Source organism: Colossoma macropomum, unplaced genomic scaffold (assembly GCF_904425465.1).
Source record: "Colossoma macropomum unplaced genomic scaffold, Colossoma_macropomum, whole genome shotgun sequence".
In the NCBI taxonomy this organism is placed as follows: Eukaryota; Metazoa; Chordata; class Actinopteri; order Characiformes; family Serrasalmidae; genus Colossoma; species Colossoma macropomum.
This window is the reverse complement of record NW_023494785.1, coordinates 4,916,283-4,943,023: the sequence shown is the minus strand read 5'-3', so window position 1 is coordinate 4,943,023 and position 26,741 is coordinate 4,916,283. Positions and strand designations below refer to the sequence as shown.

Sequence of the window (26,741 nt, the reverse complement as noted above, 5' to 3'; positions counted from 1 at the left end):
TTCTCTGGATCAGGTTTCTGTTGACCGATCGATTGCAAAAAATCAGCACACAAGCATTCTAACTAGAAATGGACCGATCAGTGTTTTCGGAGCCGATACCAATCAGCCAATCGCCTTTCAGCACAATCAGCCCACAGCCCATACCTGTCGAAGGCCGGGCTGGATGCCATATTTAAAGATGCAGTAAGCGATTCTGGAGAATGACTGTTGGTATTTGAACTCAACAGTAAAGCAAATACACCCCTCCCTTCAGTGCTCTCTCAGAAGCCGCCCCCCAAATTCATGGACGTGCATTGCCAAGGCAAACAACACTTTTTTTTAGATCTTAGTGGCCATAACACCCTTTGCAAATGTGTGGACAAGAAACAGTTAGCAAACTGTCACTACAGTAGCTACTGTGAAGCTAACCAGTTGGGATTAACTATCACAAACCTTAGCAAAAGGGACAAAACGATACTGACCTACTGATTCTATAAAACAGCAAAAATAAGTTCGTTACTCAGCTGTCAAGCAGAAACAGAGCAACCTCCTCATCCTTTTTCATGCCTTTCAACTCGATTAAGCTTCTTTTTCACCAGCACCTTTTTTCTGACAGTGTAGAGAGAGTGGGTGCTGAGTGGCCTGTTTCTGTCAAGGTGCTGTTAGAGGCCAGAGGCCTTATCAGTGATGAGCGACACAGTGTGGCAGGACACACACACACACACATGGCATGGACTATGCATAATGTGATGACCTCATTACTGACCTCTGTGCTGCACACCGTCCCAACCATAGACAGGCACACAGCCCCAAACAGTCCTAACCTCAGTCCTCCGCAGACTGCATGCCAATACACTCAGCTCAGGGCTTCCGCAGGCTGACTGTGTCAAACTGTATGAGGTTGAATTGGTGCTGAGAGCTCTCTGGGCTGATTGCATTACTGAATGGTACTCAGTATGCTATACAAGATGACCTCTCTGTGTAAGAGCAGGATAATTGTGTTATTTATCAGAAAGCACCATGTAAAATTGCGGGTATTGTAGCAAGGCCCGATGTAGAAGCCTGGATTCAATTACGGGAGGCACGGCGAGGTCCTTCGCTTAGAAACAAACACATGCAAATGATGTTGACAGTCTATGTATCTGCCACTCAGTCCAATCTACATCCATATCTAAGATGAAAAAGTTTGTTTTCTTCTTTTTCCACCACCCATTTACTATGTTTTTTGACGCATAATAATGCAAACATAGTGGTAAAAGGCAGATGGCAAAATGAAAGTGATTTTCTATCTCTTTGCTTGTTTAGATCCTCGTGTCGCCCCCTGCTGGTGACCTTTGCAGGTGTTGATGAGACAAGCTCAAAGGGAGCTCATTTTAGGACATTTATGATTCTTATTAGGCATTTTTGATGTAAAGAAGGGAAAATTGTAACTGGATGAAGCTGACAATTCATGATCTGACTGTATAATTTGCTTACACCATGTTTGTTTTGTGACAAAGCAATGAAAAAAGAAAACAAACTTGCTGATTTCTTTTATTTCAAAACAGATATGGATGTAGATACATCTAGATTGATCTGGATATGTAGATAGATTGATCACAGGCTTACCCAATTAAACGGGGAAAAATACTTTAAAAAGCCAAGTCTAAGATAGTGAAAGTGAGCGCTGTCACTGTATTACGGCAAATCAAATCATACGCTCAAACTCCGCCTTCTTTTCTCAGCTCTCCAATCAACCGTTGCTATCCGTCAGGCCTTCTGTTCATCATCAGTGCGCCAGTGTTGAATTTGAAGCTCCATTTGCGGTTAAAAGATGTTACTGTGGACGTTTAACTGTGTGATTCCATCCTGTAGAGTATCTTGTTTTCTACCCACCAAAGCCGAAAAAACTATGGTATTTACAATGCAAACGTTGACACAGGCTTTGTGAAAATGTCAAAGCAAACATCTCAAGTTACTTCAATGCATCAAAGGTGAGACATGAATGGACCATGAACATTGTTCATGCTCACCGTGGCAATATGTTTTTACCTATGATGATTAGGTTTAGGTTTTCAGGTTCACTGTGTTGTTTTCCCCAGCTTTGCACATCTCCGCTGTGTGTTTTTAGCTAACTTAGCTAGTTAGTTAACTTGTGTCGTCGCCGAAATGTGTTTGTGGTGAGTGGACGCATGCTTTCTAGTGAAGGGTGCTGCAGTGTCGGTTGTTCATTTTCATGGTTTTTACTATCAGCTAACAAACTCTTCCCAAACTCACTATTTTCAAGCCAATTCATGAGTGAGGCTGAAACTGGCTTGCTATTGGTCAGCTTCTTATGTGAATTTTCTATCCCACCCTAAATGGTGCAGAAATTATTTGAGGGTTACAGGAAACAGAATGTAACTGTGGCACAATTTAAGGTAGAATGGAAAAGGACCTGGTTAGGAAAACTTCAGCGTTGTTTGAGAATGGACTGTCTTCTCAGGGTAAATTAATGAATGATTTAATGGTGTTTTAAGTCACTTAATGTCACTCTGAAGTGACTAATTTGGCTAATTATCTACCTTGCATGCTAGTTAGCTTAACTTATTGGCCGATGTTAACTACATACTGCCCTGTTCTGCACACTTCCACTTACAAAATGACGCACAGAATCGTGTAGAATCAAAAAAAAGCTTCAAGTTTTCTGTCGAGTCTGACAATATGAGCAATCTGTGGCTGCTAGCATAGATGCTAATATAGTTAGCTTCTTAAGCTTATGTCGTTCTCGCTACAAAGCAATAACTCTAAAAATAGCAATGAACACATCAATATACTGTCCTAGTTTGAATTCTGGTGCTCTTATTGGTCGTGTTATAGTGCTGGGTGACTTCATCAATGATTCGCTAAATTGTCATTATCTTCAGCTGCAAGTGTTGTTTGAGATCTCTCAGTGGGTTTAATACTTATAGCAGCTCTACCACCGTTTGAAAGCTAGAAAAAAAGGAAAAATGTATAAAGGTAAAGTAAAATCCATTACATTGGAATCAGTTTTATACTTTACTGCCTCGAACACAAGAATATTTTAGAGTTATTGCCAATGTGACTTTGTATTTATTATAAATTGTGCTGCTTCCAAGCTGACTGGATGTGAGTTATCCCGCTGAAATTATTGCCAATCTTATGTCTTTATAAACATTCTGATGTGGTTTATAGGCACGAGCGGCAGAACCAAACAAATCTCAGTTTCCCAAACAACAAACCCTTTGTGATTTAGTGTTTGGCGAGAGGAGCCGCAGCTCACTAATCTGGTAAAAACACTGCAATACGTTTCCCTTGGTTACTGTTTATTACAGCTTTACCCACAAGCCAGTTGGCTCTTTTTATCGAAGGGCAGGAATTTTCCCATAAACAGACGCTGTGTTGAGCGCTTTGATCTCATTTGTTTTTCAGCTGGTGAACCGTCTCCTCCTCCTTTATAATATTGTCACTGTCCAACGAAAAACTAGTATCTCCAAAATAGTAACTTTACAGGAGAGGGCAAAAAGCTTCTTACCTTTTAATGTAAGTCAATGTAAAGAGATTTAGAGTTTCTATTGGTTTATTCATCATAAAATTTTCACACAACGTTAAGGACAGCTGGTGTGTTGAAATGATGTAGAAAAATCAAAATCAAAACCCATCAAAAAAGGCAAAACCCAGAGAACCCACATGTTCAGAACATGCACTGACACTGTTCATTAATGGCTTTACTGGGACATGATTTTATAACCACTGACATTGTCAGAATTTCGTCATTTGCTATGGTTTCCCTTACACACACTTTACTTTCTTTCATATTTTTCTTTTTTAGGAACCAATAAATTTTGCCCCACCACTTTTGGAGGTTTATACATGCTTCGATGACAACTTCAGCAAAAGTTTAGCCATTTAAACTGACACTGTCTGTCAAGTGTGTGGTGTGAAATCAGGAAGAGCAAAACACAGAACTCTTTAATTCTGTCAGTAAAACAGCTGCAGGACTCCTGCCTCTTGAGACCCATCAGTGCTGGATGTCGTCAGCTGTGTGGTACCAGCACACTTTCACTACTAACATACAGTGTGATAAAGATGTGATGATGTCTGTGGGAATTTTATCTCTACTCATGCGTTGATAACCCTGTTTAATCTCCAGAGCCTGCGAATCTGGATTCCAGCCAAATAATGGCCCAAAGGCCCAAACTGCCTAAATGAAAACAACAGGACAGGGCAGGTTTAACCTTTAATTCCTGTTGTGAATGGTGAATGACTTCATAATGGAAGACCAATTTCCTGTATTGTGTGTACAAACAGACCTGGCCAGTAAAGCCTGATTCTGATTGAATTGGCATTTTTCCAACTTTACATACGGCACCTCAGGGCTGGATAGTCAGGGTTGGAAGTGTTACTTTGGTACAGATTACTGCTTACCTGGTAAACATTGCGATCTCTAACTGAATCCAAAGAGTAACTATTTTAAAATCATGTAATCTGATAACTGTCTGTTACTTTTGGGTTACTTGTGTTTTTTTCAAACAATCAAACAAAGATGAGAAAAATTATTTCAACAAGACAACTTTACCTTAACACAAGACAAACAGAAACAGTGCTCTGAATGCGATTAATATTTGTGTTAATATGTGCATTTAATGGTTAAAAAGGGTCTGAAGTTTGCATTTAAGGGTTAAATATGAGATAGAAAAAAGGGAGACATACTATGTATTTAGTTTTTATGTGTGTTTGAGCTGTTTTTTCAAGAATAGGCTAAAAATGGCCTGAAATATTCATTTAATGGTTAAGAAGGGCCTGGGGTATGCATTTAAGGGTTAAAAATGATCCTATATATGCATTTAAGAATTAGAAAGGGTCCAAGGTATGCATTTAAGGGTTAAAAAGGTCTGAGGCATGCATTTAAAGGTTAAAAAAAGGGCTGACAGTATGCATTTATGGGTTAAAAAAGGACCCGAGATATGCATTTAGAGTTGAAAAGCATCCTAGGTATGCATGTAAGGGTTAAAAGGGTCTCAGATATGCATTTAAGGGTTTAAAAGTGCCCCTGGTATGCATTTATGGGTCAAAAAAGGACCACAGATATGCATTTAAGAGTTGAAAAGGATCCTAGATATGCATTTAAGGGTTAAAAAGGGTCTCAGATATGCATTTAAGAGTTAAAAAGGACAAGAAAGCAAAGGAAATTATTATTTATCATTTATTTATTATTATTATTTATTTAGTATTTATGTGCTTTGAACGGTTCATTCAAATATAGGCTAGAAAAGGACCCTAGGTGTGCATTTAAGGGTTAAAAGGGTCTGACAGATGCAATAAGGGGTGTAAGGGTTAAAATTGGCCTGAAATTTGCATTTAGGGTTTACAGAATTGCCCAAGGTAGCACTTTGTGATTAACAATAACCCAAAGTTCTGCATTTATAAGGGTACAAACAGCACCAGAAATATGCATTTAGGGTTAAAATAGGACCCAAGCTGTGCGTTAAGGGTTAATTGTAATTCATCAGGCAGTAGCTGTGTCACTACACTTCAGAACGAAAGGCCCTGACGATTAGAGCTGGTGTTTTGCTCTTTTCAGCCTCCACTGCTATCACCAGCCCCAGCTGCTCTCTGTGCTCTGAATGCCTCCAGCTCTGGCCTTTACCAGCGCACTTATCTCACTCTGCAACACGCTGCTGCAAACAGTTTGGAAATTGCATTGCAATTTTGGTACAAAGAACGTGTCATAGCAGTATGAATGCTACAGCTGAGATCTATATGGATAGCTTAGCATTAAAAAGTGCTTTTTTGTGTTTGTCCTCCGGCAGAGCTGTTCGACATCGAGCTGAACCTGAACCTCCGGCGGACCGTGGACTCCATGCAGATGCCCCGAGTGGAATACAGAGAGATAGACATTGACGACTACAGTACGTTTGCCTACCATCCCCTATCCACAGCGGCTGAGACGTGGTCAGAGGTCGATCTGAAGTGTTTACAGGGATCCAGTGAACTCTATTGAATTAATAATATATCATTAATAATATATATTGAACTATTGAACTTTTGTTTCTCTTCAGTTTGATTATTCATTCGATTCCTTGGGAAACAATTCAGTGCCATCATGAAATCTTACATCCAAAACAGTTCAATTCAGCTCAGTTATTTTGGTACGACTCTTTATTCCTTTGAATTATTTATCAATCAATCAATCAACCTTTATTTTCACTAGGAAATACATTCATTTTCAAGGTACTGCTGTAGCCGAGCATTTACAACATTAAGGGGATTGAAAAAGAAATTAAAATGGAATTTAATCTGGTTAAACTAAAATAAACAAAGCTACATAAACAAGTTAACAGAAAAACTGGACAAGATTAATGGCAAAAGCAGTAAGAGAACAAGATTTGATTAAGAAAGAGAAATATAAAATAAAATCAAAATAATAAACCAATTAATATGATTTCAACTTAGGAGGATAAATAGGCGAACTAAAATTTAAACAGTCAAGTAAAAGGATTATAAACAGTAATAAAAATAAAATAAAAACAGTAATAGAATTGGGATAAAATAAAATAACTAATAGGTTATTGGGAAGAAAAATAAAATTGAAACTAATTAAACAAAAAAAAAAATAATATTTAAATGTTAATAATAATAATGTAAATAATAATAAAGTACTAAAATTCAATAAAAAGAAGAAAGGAAAAGTTAAACTGAACTAAAACACTTACACGCTGTCTGAAGGTGATTAGAGACTAAAAGGTTAAAGTTTGAGTGACACCAATGAGTGAGTTTTAGAGACTCCTGTAGTGAAGTCCAGCTCACTGGTGCTGTAGCTAAAAGCAGATTTTCCTAGTTCAGTAAAAACTCTCGGTATCCGACAGGTGATTTGGTCACTAGAGCAGGTCTGATAATTACTCTTATTTATAGAGGTCATCGATGAGATATAAGCTGGCATATGGCTGGAGAGTGATTTATACCTAACAATAAGCCAGTCTGTTTACTGTTTATCCAGTCTGCAGTGGTGAGAGCTGTAAGAGTTGCCAGTAATGAATCTCAAGGCGGAGTGAAAGTACTGGCAGACGAATGTCTATAGGCTACATCACTGTAGTCCAGTACTGATAGTAAGGCTGCCTCCACAACTCTTTTTCGGGCATACTTAGGCAGACAAGACTTATCTTGATAAAGGAACCCGAGCCTCTGTCTGCACTTACTGACTAGTTTATTAATATGAAATTTAAATATAAGCTTCTCATCCAGCCAAATGCCAAGGTACTTACACTCTGTGACTCGCTCAGTGCTGGATCCTGTTAGGGTAGTAATTTTCACAGTGTTAAAATTAATATTTTAAGATCTGGAGAGCAGCATGAACTTAGTTTTCTTGGCATTTAAAACAAATTTTTGCTTGTAGAGAGCATTCTGTAAGGCAGTGAATGAGCGCTGGAGTTTTTCTACTGCTGCATGAGCAGATTCAGCAGAACGGTTTACAATATACAAGTGCACTTTGCAGTCTGAGGCAGAGGCAGCGAGATCGATATATGTGTATACATATATATATATATACATATAAATGTATAAAATGGCATACAATTTAGGAAATTATATATATACAAAATTTTATATAAAATGACTGAAAACTCTGAATATATGGAATGAAAGTCTGAATATATGGGATGGGATAAAACTTGAGAATATGGAATGAAACCTGACATCACCAACGTTTTCGGTCATTATACATATAAATAATTTCCTAAACAGTATGACATATATATAATAAAACCGGACCCAGGATTGAGCCTTGTGGGACTCCTGTGGTTGTGGGCGTTAAATCTGGTTACCCAGTGCCCATTGTATCGCATTATTATTAAAGCTAATCATTTGTAAGTATCCCCAAAGAAGACTGTGGTCAAAAACTTTGTTATGGCAATAAAAATGGCAGCACAGTGCTGTTTCCTGTCTAAGACCATGTAAATTCATTTAAAACCAGCGTAGTCGCAGAGCTTTTCCTCAAACGCCGGACTGAAAGTTAAACAGGACAGAATTTTTTATAAAGAAATCATTTGAGTTGGCTTTTCACTAAAGATTCTAAAATTTTAGCTAAACACCACAGTTTTTATTTTGGTCTGTAGTTGTTTAGATCTGCTGCCTCTCCTTCTTAATGCAGCGGAATAACATGAGCTGTTTTCCAGATACTGGGAATTCTACAAGATAAAACAGAAAGATCCAAAATGTATGTAAGACGTTCTAAAATAACTGGGGTTGCAAGACTCAGGAAATAGGGGTCCAAACCGTCCTCACCTGTAGTTTTTCGTGAGCTAATGGCAGTGAGAGCATTAGCCACTATACATGGAGAGAGAGTCTGGAGTGTGAAGAGACTGTGGCTCATATGTGTTACAATACAAAATGCTGACCGGGTTGTTGTAGCGTGTTGATTTGCTGTCTGTGTTTTTTGTCCGCAGCTCTGACCATGCAGATCCTGAAACCGGCCGGCTTCATAGAAACAGCACACTACCCTATACTACTACTAGTGTAAGTATCAATGCTTCAGCTATTATAGACTCACAGGTTTCATAAATACAAGGACACGGGCTCATACATACACTACATGACCAACAGCGTGTGGACACCTGAGCATCACGTCCATATGCGCTTGCTGAGCATCTCATTCTTTGTTTGTCCTCCTTTGCTGCAGTAACAGCCTCTACTTTTCTGGGAAGGCTTTACACTAGGTGTTTGAATATTGTCATGAAGATTTGATTGCATTCAGCCACAAGAGCATTAGTGAGGTCAGGTACTGATGTTGGGCGAGAAGTCAAGTCTTTCCAGTTCATCCCAAAGGAGTTAGATGGGGTTGAAGTCAGGACTCTGTGCCGGCCAGTCAAGATCATCCACACCACACCAAATCTTCATGAAGCTTGCTTTGTACATGGGGACACTGCCATGCTGAAACAGGAAAGAGTCTTTCCCAAACTCTTCCACAAAGTTGGAAGCACATAGTTCCTGGAATGTCAGCATTTTCATTAAGATTTCCTTTCACTGCAACTAAGCCCAAACCAATTATACCACCTCCACCAAACTTTACTGTCAGCATTATACATTCAGGCAGGTCGCGTTCTCCTGCATCTGCCAAACCCAGGTTTGTCTGACAGCCTGCAGCATGCTGAAGTGTGATTCATCACCCCAGATTTTACCACTGGTCACCATGGAAATGCAGTCCATGAAGCTTCCAACAGAAAGTTCTCATGCTGATGCTGCTTGGAAGTTTGGAACTCGATAGTAAAGGTTGCGACTAAGGACAGGCTATTTATCATGCGCTTTGCGCTTCAGCACTCTGCGGTCCTGCTCTGTAAGCTTATGAGGCCTACCGCTTCACATTTCAGCTGTTGTTGCTGCTGTACATTTCTGCTTCATAACAGCACTTACAGTTGACCAGGGCAGCTCTATCAGGGCAGAAGTTTCATGAACTGACTCACTGGAAATGTGACATCCTATAACAGCACCACGTTGAAAGTCAGTAAGCTCTTCAGACTACTGCCAGGATTTAGTCTGCAGAATTATAAAGCTGTATGGTTAATTTTATACACCTGTTATACAGAAGTCTGTGTGGCTAATATGTAACGAGATTTTATTCCAAGCACTTTTTTTGACAATACATTCATATTGAACTTTTCATGCAATATAAAGTGTTTTAAACTATAAATAAATAAATAAATAAATACACAAAAATAGAGATGCAGGGTTTTGTTCAAAAAGTAACAATATAAGTATCTATAGTCATATGCAAAGGTCTGGGCACCCCTGGTTAAATGATTTTTTAAGTGAAAATAAGTTCTGCTCACATCCTCTACTGAGACACTCTAATGCACAATTGCTGTTTATTTGCTGAATTTAACATATTAAGGAAAAAAATAAAAGATAAAATGTGGCAATCTGTGGCATTCTTTTTCTAATGTGTTAAACGCCGATAATAAATAGAAAATGTTTGTTAAAAATGGCAGAAATGCCCTATTTGTGTGTCTCTGTAGAGGACGTTTTAACTTATTTTCACTTAGAAAATCAACAACACGTCATTTAACTGTTCAGCGTTTGCATACAACTGTATGTGATAATCATAATAATAATGTTTAAGCTCTTTCACTTTTTAACTAATAAAGCATGGAGCTTTTCTCACTTAGCCCTGTTTTCCTTCTGTTCTACTACAAATCTACAAAAATCATCCCCTTGGAATTATGAGGTTCTGTCTGACATTTTATCTGAATTGAGTTATTCCCATAATCTTATTCTGTGACTTAACTTCTTAACATTGTGTGAGGCGTTATTTTTAACGTATGTCTTTTTGGATTCTTTATCTAGGAAACAGAAAGGTTCTATCTCCAAAGTCAGACTCTAACTTAGTTCTATAAGGTTCTGTCTGTGAGCCAATCAGCACTTCGAAAACACACAAGAGGACCAATCAGGTTCCGCTTCTGTGTCATGTCGGCGCTCTGCTCACTTATTATGGGAAAAGTTAATTAAACTTCATGAAGCATGAAAACGTTGCTGAGACTCTGCAGCTCTTTACAAAGTCTTATTGTCTTAAATGTTATAAGTATTAAGCCTTAAAGGTCATTAAATAATATACATTTGAACTGTCGTGGTCTTAATTACAACATAAACATTCATTTCAGTCGTTTATCCATTTTGCTTTTCTTCTTTACCCCAAATTAAGACATTTTAGTGTCTTAGGGTCAAAATTTCTGATTTAAAACAACAAAACCTCATACTGTCTTTAGACTGACCTGCTACACCTACCTGCTGGGACAGTTTATTACAGTAGCTGGTTTCTGTCTAACCTAAAGGAAACTTAAACTAATGGTTTGTACCTAAAACTGACCTCTGCACTGGATGATTTGTGCTACAAGTAAATAAATGTCATATAAAAATAAATAAGTGATACAAATTAATGTCATAAAAATGTCATATAAAGCATTAAATGTAACTTTCTGATAATGTTGACACTAATTTTATGTTTTAAAAGAAATCGAGTAAACTGTTTGTGTTCCTTGAAAATCGTTGGTTCTTTTCATGTTTTACCAGATAGAACCTTATAAATCCAGGCAGAGAGTGAGTTCTTAGGATTAGAAGGTTCTCTCTGCATTTGACCTGTTTCAAAAACTCTGTTATAAATCTGATAGGATTTTGATTTTGTACATTTCGAATAAATTCAGGATGTCTGTCATTTTCATGTCTGTTCCACATATCAGTATTGCTATGTGGAAGGCAAAATCTTTGAAGCTCAATCTCTCAAAACTGCTCAGAACTCAGACAGAACCTCATAATTCCAAGGGGACGAAAACATCTGAAAATGTAGATAAATAAACACGCACACATGGTTTAGCGTCTGATGAGGCCGGTGGTGATCTGTCTCAGTTTCAGAGCTGTCCTGCACTGCACATATAGTGTTTACAACACTCTCCTTATTCTATTCATCAGCCAATTAGACCAACAGAAATTCATAACCTGACAAATTTCACAAACAGTACGCACTGCATTCAGAATACACCAGTTTAGTCAATTATTTATGCTCTAAGAACAGAGAGAATAAAATGAGCCTTTAGTTCTGGTCTCTATTGGTAAACATAGGCTTCAGTTTTTGGTGAGATGTTGTTAAAGGGGGTCATTTAGGGATACTTATTTCAGTAAAGGAACTCTGCCTGAAATGTTTCTGAATGTTTGCTGTTTATCTTTCTGAACTCGGGGGCAGAACAATAAAACATTTTTGAATCATTATTGCAATAATGAGTTTATTCACTTTATTGATTGCAGAGTTTTCTTTTCATATACATTTTGAACACACTGTGTACATATACCTGAAAAATGGCTTATAGGTTGTGACCTGATTCAGATTCTCTAAGTATTTTTTTTTTCCATTGTTTATACATTTCCCGCCCTTTCTGTGTGGAGTTCGCATGTTCTCCCCGTGTCTGCGTGGGTTTCCTCTGGGTACTCCGGTTTCCTCCTACAGTCCAAAGACATGCGGTCAGGCTGATTGGACATGCTAAAATTGCCCCTAGGTGTGTGTGTGTGTGAATGTATGTCTCTGTCTGTCTGCCCTGCGGAAGACTGGCAACCTGTCCAGGGTGTATCCTGCCTTCCGCCCGATGACAGCTGGGATAGGCTCCAGCACCCCACCGCGACCCAGAAGGATAAGCGGTTTAGATGATGTGTGTGTGTGTGTGTGTGTATATATACATTTTTGTGTAATCCTGGATAAAAGCATCTGCCAAATTAAAGTGTAAATGTTCCACATCAAGTAAAACCATCAGCATTAGCTGTGTAAGATGTAAGCCTGGCAAATTTTTGTATTTTGCACAGTAACTGGGTGATATATTACACTGTTATCACGGGATTTACGTCCTCTGATTCAGCTCAAACTCAGATTTACTGTTACTCTTGTTACTGAGCACAAATATTCAGAGCAAAGAAAAAAAAAAGTGTATTAATTTCATGAATAAAGATCAGCTTGTGCAGTTTCAGGTGAAATTCAGTTGTGTTGATCTGAAACAGTTGTATGAATGTGTGTCTCTCTGGAATAATAACCCTTTCTTCAAAGGTTCTTTTGTAAAGTCAAACATTATATATAGAACCAACTCAAAGAGCAATTTAAATGATTCTTCTCTATGATGTAGACACAGCTGGCTATTTAAAGAACCTTTTACAAATAAATGGTTGTGAAGGGCTGATGGACGGATGGATGGATGGATGGATGGATGGATGGATACACTTTTACCGTTCTTTTACAGTTCAGAGATTTAGATGTGAGTAGAAAGAAACTTTTTTTAAAGTTGAAAGAACAAGAACCTTTACATTGAAGGTTTAAATGTTTTCAACACTCGTAAGTTGCTAGTTCTTTGAGGAACCAGAAGAGGTTCTTCTATGGCATCACTCAAATAACCACTTTTGGTTCCCTAAAGAAGCAGCACCTTCATTTTAAGAGGATGGATCTATGGGTGAATGGATGGATGAGTGGAGGGAGGGGTGGGGGGATGGATGGGTGGATGGGTGGATGGAAGGGTGGATGGGTGGATGGATACACCAGTACAGTGACATTTATCAACATCTTAAAAATGAAATAAATTTAATCTAAATGACGTACTGTAAGAAAATGGCACAGCATGGCTGTTTCTGCACCTTCTTGGTTTAGCAGAATGAGTGTAGCTCACCCTGGTAATGGAGAAATGTAGTTATTGAATATAATATTTGGTTATTGAATAGCTGTTCTCAGTTTCCTGCTCCTCTCCCAGCTCTCTTCATCTGCTCTCTGCTCCGGAGCTCAGACTGAGCCTCCTCAAGTCTTCTAATCCAGCTAACATGCACATTTTAATCTCTCTATTAATCTAGACGGCTCAGACACTGTCTGCTCCTGCAGCAGAACCGACCTCTGGTTATGCCACCAACGAGAGAGAGAGAGAGAGAGAGAGAGAGAGAGATTGAAAGAAAAGGAGAGTGAGAGAGACGAAAAGAAAGAGACTGAGAAAGAGAGAGACTGAAAGAGGGAGAGTAAAAAAAGAGATAGAGATTGAAATAGAGGGAGAGTGAGAGAGACTAAACGAAAGTGACTGAGAAAGAGAGACTGAAAAAGAGAGAGAGAATAAAAGAGAGACAGAGAAGGATTGAAATAGAGAGAGACTAAAAGAAAGAGAGACTGAAAGACAGAGACTGAAAGAAAGAGAGAGAGAGAGAGATAGGAGAGAGGGGCCAAGAGGGTGTGAGAGTGAGTGAGTGTGTGTGTGTGTGTGAGAGAGAGAGAGAATAAAAGAGAGACAGAGAAGGATGTGTGTGTGCGTGAGAGAGAGAGTGAGAGTGAGAGTGAGAGTGAGAGTGAGAGAGAGAGGCCAAGAGGGTGTGAGAGTGAGTGTGTGTGTGTGTGTGTGTGTGAGAGAGAGAGAGAGAGAGAGAGAGAGAGAGGCCAAGAGGGTGTGAGAGAGAGTGTGTGTGTGTGAGAGAGAGAGTGAGGGAAAAGAGTGGGGAGAAGGTGAATTGATCTCTGTTCGGGTGTGAGAGGGAAGTGCATTAATCAAAGTGAACTGTACTAATTTGTAATTGTACCTGAACATTTTTCCATTTGCTGTTAATTACTCAGAGCTGGAGAATCATTCATCTGAACCTTCTCAGGTTCACTTACTGTAGACTAGTGTGGTGTGGAAGGATGGACAGAAACACCTGTGGATGTTTTCAGATCTGAAGCAGCTTGATTTTCTCCTCTCTCTCAGAGATCAAAGCTTTAAGTGCTGTTTATCTGATGGGGGCAGCTCTGTTGTCTACCACGTCTTCCAGCTGGTTGCTAGGAGGCCCGTTTTCTCTGTAGCTTTTAATCAGTTTTTCAACTCCAGTGTTGGAAACTTTTTTTCACTTACTTTTCTTTGGCGTTCTCCTTCCTTATCTTATATCTAACCTCCTCGGAAATACCTCCTGAAAATGAATAACCTGTACTTAATGGCTGTTTTGACTGGAAACTGTAAGAATGAAGTATTGAACATGAGCGGTTTATAAAAGCCTTTCTTTTGTTTCTGTTTCTGTGTGTTGTAACTGATCCTGAATCAGTTTAGAAGGCAGTGGATCTTTGCTGCAGTCTAAATTTACACCCCATGTGTCAAGACACAATCCTATCCAGCCCACAAAAGTATTTTTGATTTCCTATTAATATGAGCCTGCTTCACAGTGCGCTGCACCCAGCATGCACTGCAACGTAACATGCGCTCGGACTCTCCTTCCCCAATCTAAGGGTACAGCGTTTACGCTCAGTTCTACCTGTCATATCACCAAATGCATTTCAGCTGCAGTTCAACCAACATAAACGTCAGCTCAGAAACTGAGCCCAAGAATTAATGAACGTGCAGCAGAGAAAGAACGCCAGGAGTCTAGTTCAAGCAAACAGGTAGGTTTAAAAGACTGAGCTCCTGGGGACATTTAGGCCCAATCCCATTTCTTATTTTTACCCCTACCCCTTGTTTTCGAGAGTCACCTTGATCCTTAGAACTGAGTTACAAGAGATAGTTGTTGAAATCTTCCCCCTACAAAATGGGGCCCTCAAATAAAAAGAGCATCACTTCATTAACAGCTACTAGCGCTGCTCTGTAGGCGACACTGCCAGTCTGCAGTGACAGCAGAGGAGGGTAAATTTCAGCTCCTCACTGCTGGGCTTTAGTTACATTTAGGGCTTCATATGCCTTCAAAGGGGGGGTGCAATTATTTAATATCACCCACCTCTAATTTTTCAGTGATATGAAGCTGAAGTCAGATATTCACCAGCTTCTCGTTTGAATTTTCCTGTTCTACCTTAAATGGAGCAGAAGTTACATTCTGGCACTTCAGGCTTCAAAACAGCTGGACTGTTTAAGGTGGAATGGGAAAGTTAGCTAGGTAGCTAACGAGACATCAGCATGCAATTAGCGATTTTTTTATGCTTGTTATGAAGAAAAGGACCAAAATACGCTGAAACAACATTAAACTAAGACAATACAGTGGTTATTTACAATTCACAGTCGTAATTTAACAGAGAAAATTCTCACATTTGTAGGTTTCTTTGGTCGCTCGCACAGCCGTCTCACTGTGTTTGGAGTGTCTCTCTGATAAACCTCTGATAGGAGGGTCATGGAGTCCTAACACTTTACCCTACCACTCTATCTGAACAAATCCCCTAGATGTGAACGGGTAAAATGGAGGGGTAGGGGTAAGTGGTAGGGGCGAGGGGTGAAATGGGATTGGACCTAAAAATTTTAATATTTCAAGTGTCCATGTAATATTTCAAGGTCTACTACAAGTGTCTATATTTTACCATTTAAAGTATTTGTATATTTTGAATAAACAATGGCCAGTTCAGGTTACAGCACAACATTAAGTCAAAATGAAATAAAAGCATTGTTTTCTCTGACCCACAGATTTGTTAAAAACACCTAACAAATAAAAACAGTATGTTCATTTTAATTCAGACTGACCACTAGTGCTGATGTGAAGCAGTGTAAGCTCCTTCTGCACCTCTTTGAGATATTATACCAGAAGTCCCACTGTGTCATGGCTTATGATGCAAATACGAGGAGACACGGGTCGACAGCTCGGGCTGGTTTTGCACTGTGAAACTTCCTGGCAACTTTAGTGGGCCTGAAAACTAAATTTCACTTGTGTTGCATAATGCAAAGACTCCTGCAATTCCCTCTATGCTTGTTTGAAACTCAGTCGCAACAGCGGCAGCCAGGCCTGCCAGAACAAACCAGATCCGGCGCCTCCCAGATTAGACACAGCACTAATTTTAGTGGAACCAACACACTGTGCACATGAAGTACATGCAGCAAAAGTACATCTGTAGAGATGAATCAATAAAAAACAAAATATTTTCTACAAACAACTCAATCCTGGGGAGTCTGATTACAGTGCATAGTCACTCGGTTCATTCACTGGATGTGACATGCACCACTGCATAGTCACCTTTATGATATTTATGAGTTCACTTACTTATTTTTGTACTGCACATTATATCTTTATGGTTGTTTTAGTATATTTTATTATATATCTTTACTCCTACTATTTAGCATCTGTATAATAACGTACGGCAATACTTCTGCTATCTATCTGTATTTCTGTCTGTCTATCTGTCTGTCTCTCTGTCTGTTTTTCTGGCTGTCTATCTATCGGTCTGTCTGTCTGTCTTTCTAGCCGTCTGTCTGTCTTTCTAGCTGTCTGTCTGTCTTTCTATCTATCTATCTGTCTATCTATCTATCTATCTATCTATCTATCTATCTATCTGTCTCTGTCTCTCTGTCTGTCTGCCTGTCTTTCTATCTATCTATCTATCTATCTATCTATCTCTGTCTGTCTGTCTGTCTGTCTTTCTAGCTGTCTGTCTGTCTTTCTATCTATCTGTCTCTGTCTCTCTGTCTGTCTGCCTGTCTTTCTATCTATCTATCTATCTATCTGTCTGTCTGTCTGTCTGTCTTTCTAGCTGTCTGTCTATCTATCTGTCTGTCTGTCTGTCTATCTATCTATCTATCTATATTTCTGTCTATCTGTCTGTCTGTCTGTCTGTTTTTCTGGCTGTCTGTCTGTCTGTCTTTCTAGCCGTCTGTCTGTCTATCTGTCTGTCTGTCTTTCTAGCTGTCTGTCTGTCTTTCTATCTATCTATCTGTCTATCTGTCTGTCTGTCTGTCTATCTATCTATCTATCGATCAATCTATCTATCGATCTATCGATCTATGTATCTATCTATCCATCTATCCATATGTAAAATGGGGTCCAAAAGTCTGAGACCACATTGAAAATCTGAGATTATTTTAATTTCATCCTGGAAATAAACAACAGAACATTTTCGAATTTTGAGAAAATTAAAACACGAAAAGTTAAATAAAAATAAAATTAATACAGAAATATTTAAGATTCTGCATTATTTCTAGGTCACTTTTTAAATGTAACCAAATGTGTGTCACTGATCATGTTAAAGCCTTTGTACAAAAAGATCAGATTTTTTTTATCTAATTCTTTCTAGGCGACTCTCAGTCAGATTTGGTGTGCTTGTCAGATGCTTTTTTCCCTGTTAGTGATCTGAGTCGTGCCAGCTGGAGTTCACGCTGTCATTAAAGCAAAAAAAATATTTCAAACTTTCTGCTTCTCACTCAGAGTGTTGTGCTAGTGGTCTCAGACTTTGCTCCCCTCTGAAGTAACATAAAATGTGGAAAAAATGTACTAAAGAGTAGCATACATGCACTTTCACTTTCAGCGCCTGTTTGGCCGGAAAGAAGTATTAATAAAAACAGCACTGGCGCTGTTTATCACTCGCAAGTGCACCACCAACGCTGTGACTGTTCATCCCTCAAAAGAGCTCAGTAATGCTGAGCTAAACCACTGCCTTGTAATGATACTACCTGCTCATGAGCTTGTTAATGAGCTGATTAGCTGTATCAGATGTGCAGGCTAAGTGAACAGGATGGTGGGGGGGCATTGATGTGGAAGAACAGAGTGGGATTACAACAAAGAAATTATCTTCCACTATTAATGTTTCTCTCTCTGTTTCTCTCATAGAGACAGTACTCCAGGTGGGCAGTCGATCTCAGAGCAGTTCCAGGTGGACTGGGCTACAGTGCTGGTCAGCAGTTTCGGTGTTATCGCGATGCGTTTTGACGGCCGTGGAAGCGGCTTCCAGGGCACCAACCTCCTCCACAAGGTTCAGCGCAGGCTGGGCAGGTTCGAGGAGGAGGACCAGCTGAAGGCCCTCAGGTACACTGTAGACACTGCTGACCATTCAGACCAGTACAGCCACACAAAGCATGACTGATGTGAAGCTCCTTCCTTCCATATCACACCTGGGGCTGGTTGCACCAACAGGGCTTTTGCCTGGTCGTAAGCTAAGTAGGTCAAAATTTTCCGGGCATAACTTTAAGACTGTTGCATCAGCTGGTCATCAGCTGAATTTCCACTAAGGCTGTACTCACACTATGCCCAGTTGTCTCGTATCATGCCCAAGCTTAACTGCCCCCACTCCTAACTCCCCTGCTGGCCAGCACTCATTGTGCTAACGTTCCAGGCCTGAAACGCTTTCATCATTACGATGTGAGTTTCTGTGTTGAAGGAAATCTCTCTCACACAGCGCAGTTGAGTTAATCATTGTACTTACTTTGTGACTTATTTGTGGTTGTTTTGGGCACGCTGACACGCGGCCCTCTCACCTTAGATTTATCGTTTATGCAGTGCAGTGATTTTCGGTTAACGTATAAGAAGATTTCTACAGTGGCAGCTGATGTTGAGGGAGGAATTTGCAGCTTTACTCGCTGACTATAATTCATGTTCTTCAAACCAAACCAGACCCGTTATTAACCCATAAATTCTCAACTGAACTGAAAAGTGTTTAGTTCTGTGTGTGTTCATGGTTAACAATCACACTATCGTGCCCGAGTCCAACTGAACCATGCCAAAGCCCACCTCTTCAGTGTACAGAGTGATCACACTAGTCAAACAAACTGGACTTTGGGGGTCAAATGTGCTCGCGCACGGTACAGATCGCCTAATGCAGGGGTCGCAACCCAAATGTTAAGAAGAGCCATTCTGTCCTTTCGGTAAAAATCAAACCACTTTGGGAGCCTCAACATTTTATGTCCATTTTACCATCTTGGCCGTAAATATGTCTCAGTATGTGCTGATGTAATAGTGTAGGCTAAAAATATAATATAAAATACATAAATAAACGCAGACTTACTTTGGTCTGCTTTAAGCTTTAGGTCAGCTATAGCCGCTTTTCTCGCATCTCCGGCAGGAAACTTTTTCTTGTTTTTTTTTATGAGGCTGAAGTCAGTTTCTCATTCGCCAGCCTCTTGTTCAAGTTTTTCTGTTCCACCTTAAATGGTGCCTGAGGTGCCAGAATGTAACTGCTGCACCATTTAAGGTGAAACAGGATGATTCGAACAAGAAGCTGGCAAACAAGAAACTGACTTCCTCTTCGCAACTATTTAGTGTTTGACAGTTTCTCGTTGCAGATTAAGCGTATCAGGAAACCAGCTGGAGTGATTATTAAAGTACATTCATCACCAAATTATAGATGTTCTAGCAGTCTGCACGCCAATCTTTGGGGTTAAAGGTCGGTGAGTTAGCAGTTCTACATTAACTCCAGTGTCTTAGACCATGTATTGTTAAACTGTGTTGAACGATCAGCAGAGCTTTATTTTACTGTAAAGGAGGATTATTTTATTTTTACCTAATAATCTAATTCTGCCGTGGACCCGCAACAGGGCAGTAAAAGAGCCGCATGAAGCTCCGGAGCCACACGTTGCTGACCCCTGGCCTAGTGTGAGTACACCTGAAGGCTGGGCATAATTTTTACACCAAGCAGGGAGCAGCATAAAGTCAAATTCTACACCTCTTCTAGGCAATTATAGCCACTTTAACCAAGCTACTTTATTCAGTTTATTAACAGTATTCACACTGTTCTAGAATGCTCTCCTACATTTACACTGTTCTAGACTGTTCTCCCCATTCACACTGTTCTACAGTGTCCTCCTTCCTTAACATTGTTCTAGACTATTCTCTCCATTTCCATGGTTCTACAATGTCCTCCTTCCTTCACACTGGTTCATTTGGACTGTTCCCTATTTTTTGGAATGCTCTGGAGACAAATTCACCTATAAGGGGATGTTTTATTTGTCGGAACAGTTTGTTGAGGTCAACACAAACAGTGATCAGTAACAGTTTTGCTGTTGTTATGTTTCGCAGTGCTTTAATAAAAGAGCCGTACATCGACAAAACCAGGATTGGAGCTTTCGGACAGGTAAGAACTCTCACCTTTTTTCCTGTTTCTGTAAGCTGTAGAGGTAAAATCAGAAAATATGAGTGACAGAAAATAACCATAACTCCAGCAGAGTCACTCAATCATCCACAACCTCAGCTTCTCCTGAAAGCAACCTGCACTGAGAACAACTCAGTGTCACAATAGTACCAACCCTGCAGGAACATGTATCTCTAGCGGTGACTGAGGGCAGCATGCAGCCATATAAACATTAATGTATGCAGTAAACAGTGAGGATGGAGAAGTGTGTGTGAGAGAGAGAGAGAGGTAACCTAAACCATGTTAAGTATACAATAAATAATTAACATAAAAAACAACAAGAAACTATCAATTAATGTTGTATATGGGTTTCAACATGTATTTTCAGCCCAACATACATTGATAAATATAGTTGAATAATGAACTAAATTGAACAGTTTAACTGGAGTCCTATCAGTTTATGGTAAAGTAGTAGCAGTTTGTGGAAGAATGGAGGGAAAGGAAGTGAACTGGGTAAAAAAGGGAACAATGTATTTCTGAAAACAGCCATATTAGAAATCGGTTGAAGTTGGTGTATAACCTACATTCGGTATGTTTATTCACTATGTGAAACTCTTCACTTCCATACCCCTCTAGAATATTTCCTCCATTTATATCATCTAGAATGTTTGCTCTAATTCACACCCCTCTCAAATGTTCTCTCCATTCACACGGTTCTAGAATTCACTAAAGATGTTATGCTAGTTCAGCCCTGATTACACTAGATTGGAACAGAAAATCTGTAAACTAACAACTTTGAATCAAAGCTGTCCGAGATCCAGATAAAGATGTGGGAGCTGGATTTGGCTTCCGATTCACCAGCTCGTTTTGAGAATTTTCTGTTCCACCTTAAATGGTGCCGCAGGTACATTCTGACACCTGTGCAAGCTGTAGCATTTAAGGTGGAAAGGAACATTCAGTTAACAAGCTGGTGGATAAAACCCAACTTCAGCCCGTTCAAAGATGAACATCAGCCCGCTGACAGTTCGGTTCCTTGGGAAAGATATTGAATGAAATAAGATATGAAAAGTCCTGACATCCCTTCACAGCCTGGAACGGTACATTTCTGCACATAGTCTGCCATTTTCATTGCTGCTGCTACATTGTCGTTGTTTCATTCTTCATAGTACCTGCTGGGCTAGAACGTGGGCTGGTGTCTGTAAATTTTGGGGCTGAGAAAAATGAAAGAAATCAGAGTAAGGGTATTTGTGCGCTGAAAAAATGATTACTGATTACAGATTCCTGGAGAAGGCCTTAATCTGATCTAAGAAATCAGAATATGCTGTTTACATGACGACTTGAATAAACAGATAACTGCTGAAATCATAATATGAAATTATGATTGTATTATTGGTGCGTATATAAATGCGCTCAGTGTACAATAGCAAAAAAGTTGTTCTGTTCCTTGAGTTTGATGCTTATGCTGAGAGGAATAATAAATAGTACATTAAAGCCATAAAAAGAAATAATAAAGAATAGAATAAGACTAATAATATGCAGAGACTCATACACACGTATATGCAATATACATAAAACTGTGTTCTAGTCTGTGAGTTGGTACGAGTAATAAAATAATACAAGTACAGCAGCATCTTTAAGAATGTATCCAGTCTATCAGTCCAAAAACTGCTCTTAAAATCTCCATGTAATCTCTGTATTTCTGTATCAGCTGCTGTCCCTGGCTCCTGTTTCTGGCAGTGCCTCAGCTTGATGTTATCTAACACGCTGCCCTGTTTGCACTAATACAAGGATACGTTTTTTTCCAAGTAGACAGCGATGCACTTCTGTGATTCAGTCAGGATTAGAGCGCCCGTCAAATGCTGTAAATGTACAGTAGCATAATGAAGCAGTTGCCTCAGGTCTAGTGATCTATTCCCCTGAACAGTTTAGTGCTTTCCCCACATTAACACAATCTGATTGACCTCATCAGTTAATTACCAGGCCCTTCGAGAGCTGAACTGCATGTGTTAGAGAAGGAGAGAACATGAAGCTGTGCAGGGTGTAGGGTCTCCAGGACTGGGACTGACAAACATGCAAGTAAAACAGGCCCTCGAGGCAACACGTTTTTTTCCAAGCATGCCGTCCAATGAGAAATGCTGTACTTCAAGAGGAAAATGCTGTGTTATGAATGATGGGAGGGTAGGAGTTTTTTTTGTTGTTGGTTTTTCTTTTAGAGTTTTTAGGCATGAATCCTCACAGATTTAAATGTGTCTAGTAGGGGTGGGAATCTCTAGGCACCTCACGATTCGATTCGATTCGATTATGATTCAGAGGGCGGAGATGCGATTATAAAGCAATTATCGATGCATCTCAATGCATCTTTTTTTTCTATATAGCATTTATATTTTCTCACTGTGTGAGCTCAAGTTTCGAGTTCAAGTTTCAAGTTTATTTGTTATTTGCACAACATGTCAAGACATTAATGCATTGAAGTGCTTGTGGTGAGGCTCAGCTAATCACTCTACAGAGAGTAAATAAGTAAAAATAGAAATACAAGAAAAACCAACTGAAATATATTAAATATACACAAAATACACACAAAATGTATACAGAATATGGAGACAATATACATTTGAAAGTGACTAAGTGACTCGGTGTTGTTATTTAAAGTGACTTGGTACTTTTAAAGCAAAGTATTTGTAATGATCCATAATGAATTTACTCCTAGTATCTTTTTTAATAAAACAGATGGAAGTGATGTGGTAAGTGAACTAGAAGGCTCTCATTCACTGCTCTTGTTTGGAGCACGAGGCGCTGCTGCTACTCATCTGCGATAAAATGCGCAGTTACGGTGAAATAAGATCCAGTGGTGATGGATGACCACGCAGCGCGTTACAGCTATTCTACCCGTTTTCTTTAGTGATTTTATAGCTTCAGTTTTGGTCTCGTTGTAGAGACGGGGGGGTCACTGTGTCAGTAAAATATCTACGGGTCGTCACACACTGAGACATACTGGACATTAAATGTTGTGGCTCCCAAGCTGGTTTGATTTTCGTTGAAAGGTCAAAATGGCTCTTCTTATCATTTGTGTTGTGACTCCTGATCTAACCTGGCTTTAATGCAGAGGGAGCCGGTCGGATTTCTCGCTCATCCAGCAGTGTTTTTGTGCTGCCACAGACTGTCCGGGCGCTGCACTTCCACACTTCCAAGTTCCGCCTTTTGCGTTCCGTCAACATTACGGTATAAATTAAATATTTAAAAAATCGATTTTTGACGTTTGTGAATCGATTCAGAATCCTCCACGTCCGCATCGCGATGCATCTAAGAATCGATTTTTTCCCGCACCCCTAGTGTCTAGTTATAAAAATACCCCCACAAAGAGCTTGGAGAGTATAAAGTTACATTTGTTTGGATTAATTAGCAAAGAGATCAGCAACAACAACCTAACAGCATCCAGAACAAGGCAACAAATAATAATAATAATATTAAGGCAGTTATGGTTAACATAATAAACGATTAACGCCACTAACTTCTTTGAACACTGTTAACACATTTTCCTAGTTTGACCCTTCAGACCATCCGTAGTAGTGCAGGCTGAAGCCCAGCTGCAGCGCGCTGTATGTTGCTGTGATAGAAGCCATGATTGTAGCCCTCTCACTCAAATAAAGCTTTTAAATGGCTTTTAAAGCGGTAGCTTCAGCATCTTCAGCAGACTAAACTGGACAGTGTTCACAGGAGAACTATGGATAAATCAACAAACAGCAAACTAACAAAAGCAACAGCGTAGTAGAAAGGTCCAGTTCCATATAAAAATAATAAACAAAATGACTATTTGAAAGAATAATGTTTGTAAATGGGTGTCAGGAACCTGTTAAAGAACGTCCATACGTTGTAAAGCAGCAGAAAAGGTTTGAAGGCAAACATGCTGCACTTTGACCAGTTTAAGGCAGATATATCTTTGCTCTTCTTTTTTTCCGTATGCAATTAATTTACTGTTAAATATGTTTCTGTTTATTATAGTCGAGATTTGTTGTTCATTAAAAAACAAAAAACAGGCTGGAAAAATAAACAGGTGGTGTTTTACACTGTGACATTGTCTAGGCATAATAAACCAATACAGTTGGGGTGATTAGGTTTTACTTCACTTTTACGTCATATATTGTATTTTTTACCTTTACAGAGTGATTCAAAACAAACAAAATGCAGTAGAAAGAAAAAAAAAGACTGAAATAAAAGTAAAATAAAATTTAGTAGAGCACTAAATACAGGAGGAGGATAATAAAAGTGACTATGTATCAGGTTGTCAGGTAGAAAATCCAGACTTTAGGGCTGTTTCTGTAAGCTGTTGTGATCAGAGCTGTGCTCAGTGTGTGTGGGTTGTATGTTCCAGGTGTATGGAGGATACATCACCAGCCTTCTGCTCAGCTCTGAAGACTCTGTACTGAAGTGTGGAGCTGTTCTCTCACCCATCACTGACTTCGAACTCTACGGTAAGCTGTGTGGGGTGGACGCAGGGGTAGAAGCAGGCGTGGAATCACCAGACTGTACATGAATACAGCAGAACTAAATCAAAGCTATAATATCCACTGCAAAACTAACTAAAATTAAACAGAATTACTATTTCAGTGCGCGAATGAGAGTTTAGAAGTGGACCTCTTCTGTGTTTGGCCGAGCTCAGGCTACTGTTAATTTTTTTACTCATATCAAATATCCACTATCACATCGCCCATCATAATCCGAAAAACTAAAACTGAAACTGAGACTAGACAAAAATTAACTAAAATTATTTAAAAAAATAAAAGAAAATAAATTAAAGCTATTCATGTCTCTTTAAGTCTAACTGAACCTAAACTGAAATCAAAAAACAAAATGAAAAACGAAATAAAAAAAAACACAAATTTAAAAACTGTAATAATTCTGCAGAAAACACAAAGAAACATGATAAAAAAAGATCCATTTTCATTTCAGGTCAAATTTAAAAATGCTCACACTTACAAAATGGTTCTTGAAAGAACCTTCTGTTTAAAGGTTCTTGAGAGACCAGACATCATGAAAGAGTTCTTCAGATTGATAGAAAATGTGCATGAATCTGCAGAGTGGCACCCAAAAGGGTTCTTCTATTGTTACCAGCTTGGCACCGTAAGAATTGAAGAACTCTTTTGGGTGCTATATAGAACCATTAAAAAAAAACATCTACAGTACATTCTCCATCAGTCTGAAGAGCCCTTTCATAATACAAAGAACCCTTTAATCATGCAAGGGGTTCTTTAAGTATTCATGGTTCTATATAGAACCATTTTCTTTACTAAAGAACCCTACCTGCACTTGCATTGGAAAAAAGGCTACTGCATGTGTGGCTTTCTGAGAGTTTTTGGTTTTGAGCTGATGACATCCCATATAAATAAAAATAATGCGTCGCCACAACTTAGTAAGGCGTGGGTATGAGATAATTAAGTCGTGGCCACTACTTAATAAGGTGTGGGAACAAGATGCTAATGTGTGGCCCTGACTTAGTAGGGTGTGGGAATGAGATAATTAATCCTTGACCAGAGCTTAACAAGGCATGATCTTGTTCCCACGCCTCACTAAGTTGGATCCACAACTTAATTATCTCGTTCCCACACCTTACCAAGTCGTGGCCACACATAGGATCTTGTTCCTACACCTTACTAAGTCGTGGCCACGCATTAGGATCTCGTTCCCACGCCTTACATAGTGGTCACAACTTAATTATCTCATACCCTCACTCTCATACCCACGCCTTACTAAGTGGTGTCCACAACTTGATTATCTTGTTCCCACACCTTAATAAGTCTTGTTCCCAAGCCTTAATAAGTCTTGCCCCTACACTTTACTAAGTTGGGTCCACAACTTAATTATCTCATTCTTACACCTTACCAAGTCGTGGCCACGCATTAGGATCTCGTTCCCACGCCTTACATAGTGGTCACAACTTAATTATCTCATACCCTCACTCTCACACCCACGCCTTACTAAGTGGTGTCCACAACTTGATTATCTCGTTCCCACACCTTAATAAGTCATGTTCCCATGCCTTAATAAGTCTTGCCCCTACGCTTTACTAAGTTGGGTCCACAACTTAATTATCTCATTCTTACACCTTACCAAGTCGTGGCCACGCATTAAGATTTTGTTCCCACACCTTACTAAGTAGTGGTCACAACTTAATTATCTCATACCCACGCTTTACTAAGTTGTGGCCACACATTATTATTTTTTTTTTTATTCATATGGAATGTCACCAGCAGGGCTCTGTACCCATCATTTAAGACACAGCATTAATTTAATCTCACCCTTTTACAATTTACCTGCACCTAATAATTCTTCTATTTTGGATCTTTGAAAAAGATTCAAGCTCAGCAGAGGGCATCAGTCGGGCATGAGGTCTCCGGAAACCATGCGAATACAGTGTAGAGAGTTCCATGTTTTTATACACTTTTCAGAGATGAGGTCATCTCCTCTCTCTCTTTTGATGCGTCATAACCTGTTTTACCCATCATTAAATTCACTTTTG

The 26,741-nt window shown here is 39.3% G+C and overlaps 1 protein-coding gene across 1 annotated transcript in view; it reads left to right on the top strand.

Annotated features, from left to right (window-relative positions):
• Positions 1 to 26,741, top strand: part of dpp6a (dipeptidyl-peptidase 6a) — a 507,676-nt gene that overhangs the window by 474,410 nt on the left and 6,525 nt on the right. The window contains exons 18-22 of the mRNA XM_036581752.1: positions 5,772 to 5,870; positions 8,403 to 8,472; positions 17,995 to 18,189; positions 20,176 to 20,230; positions 24,597 to 24,696. Of these exons, the coding sequence (XP_036437645.1) occupies positions 5,772 to 5,870; positions 8,403 to 8,472; positions 17,995 to 18,189; positions 20,176 to 20,230; positions 24,597 to 24,696 (519 nt within the window). The remainder of the gene's footprint in view (positions 1 to 5,771; positions 5,871 to 8,402; positions 8,473 to 17,994; positions 18,190 to 20,175; positions 20,231 to 24,596; positions 24,697 to 26,741) is intronic.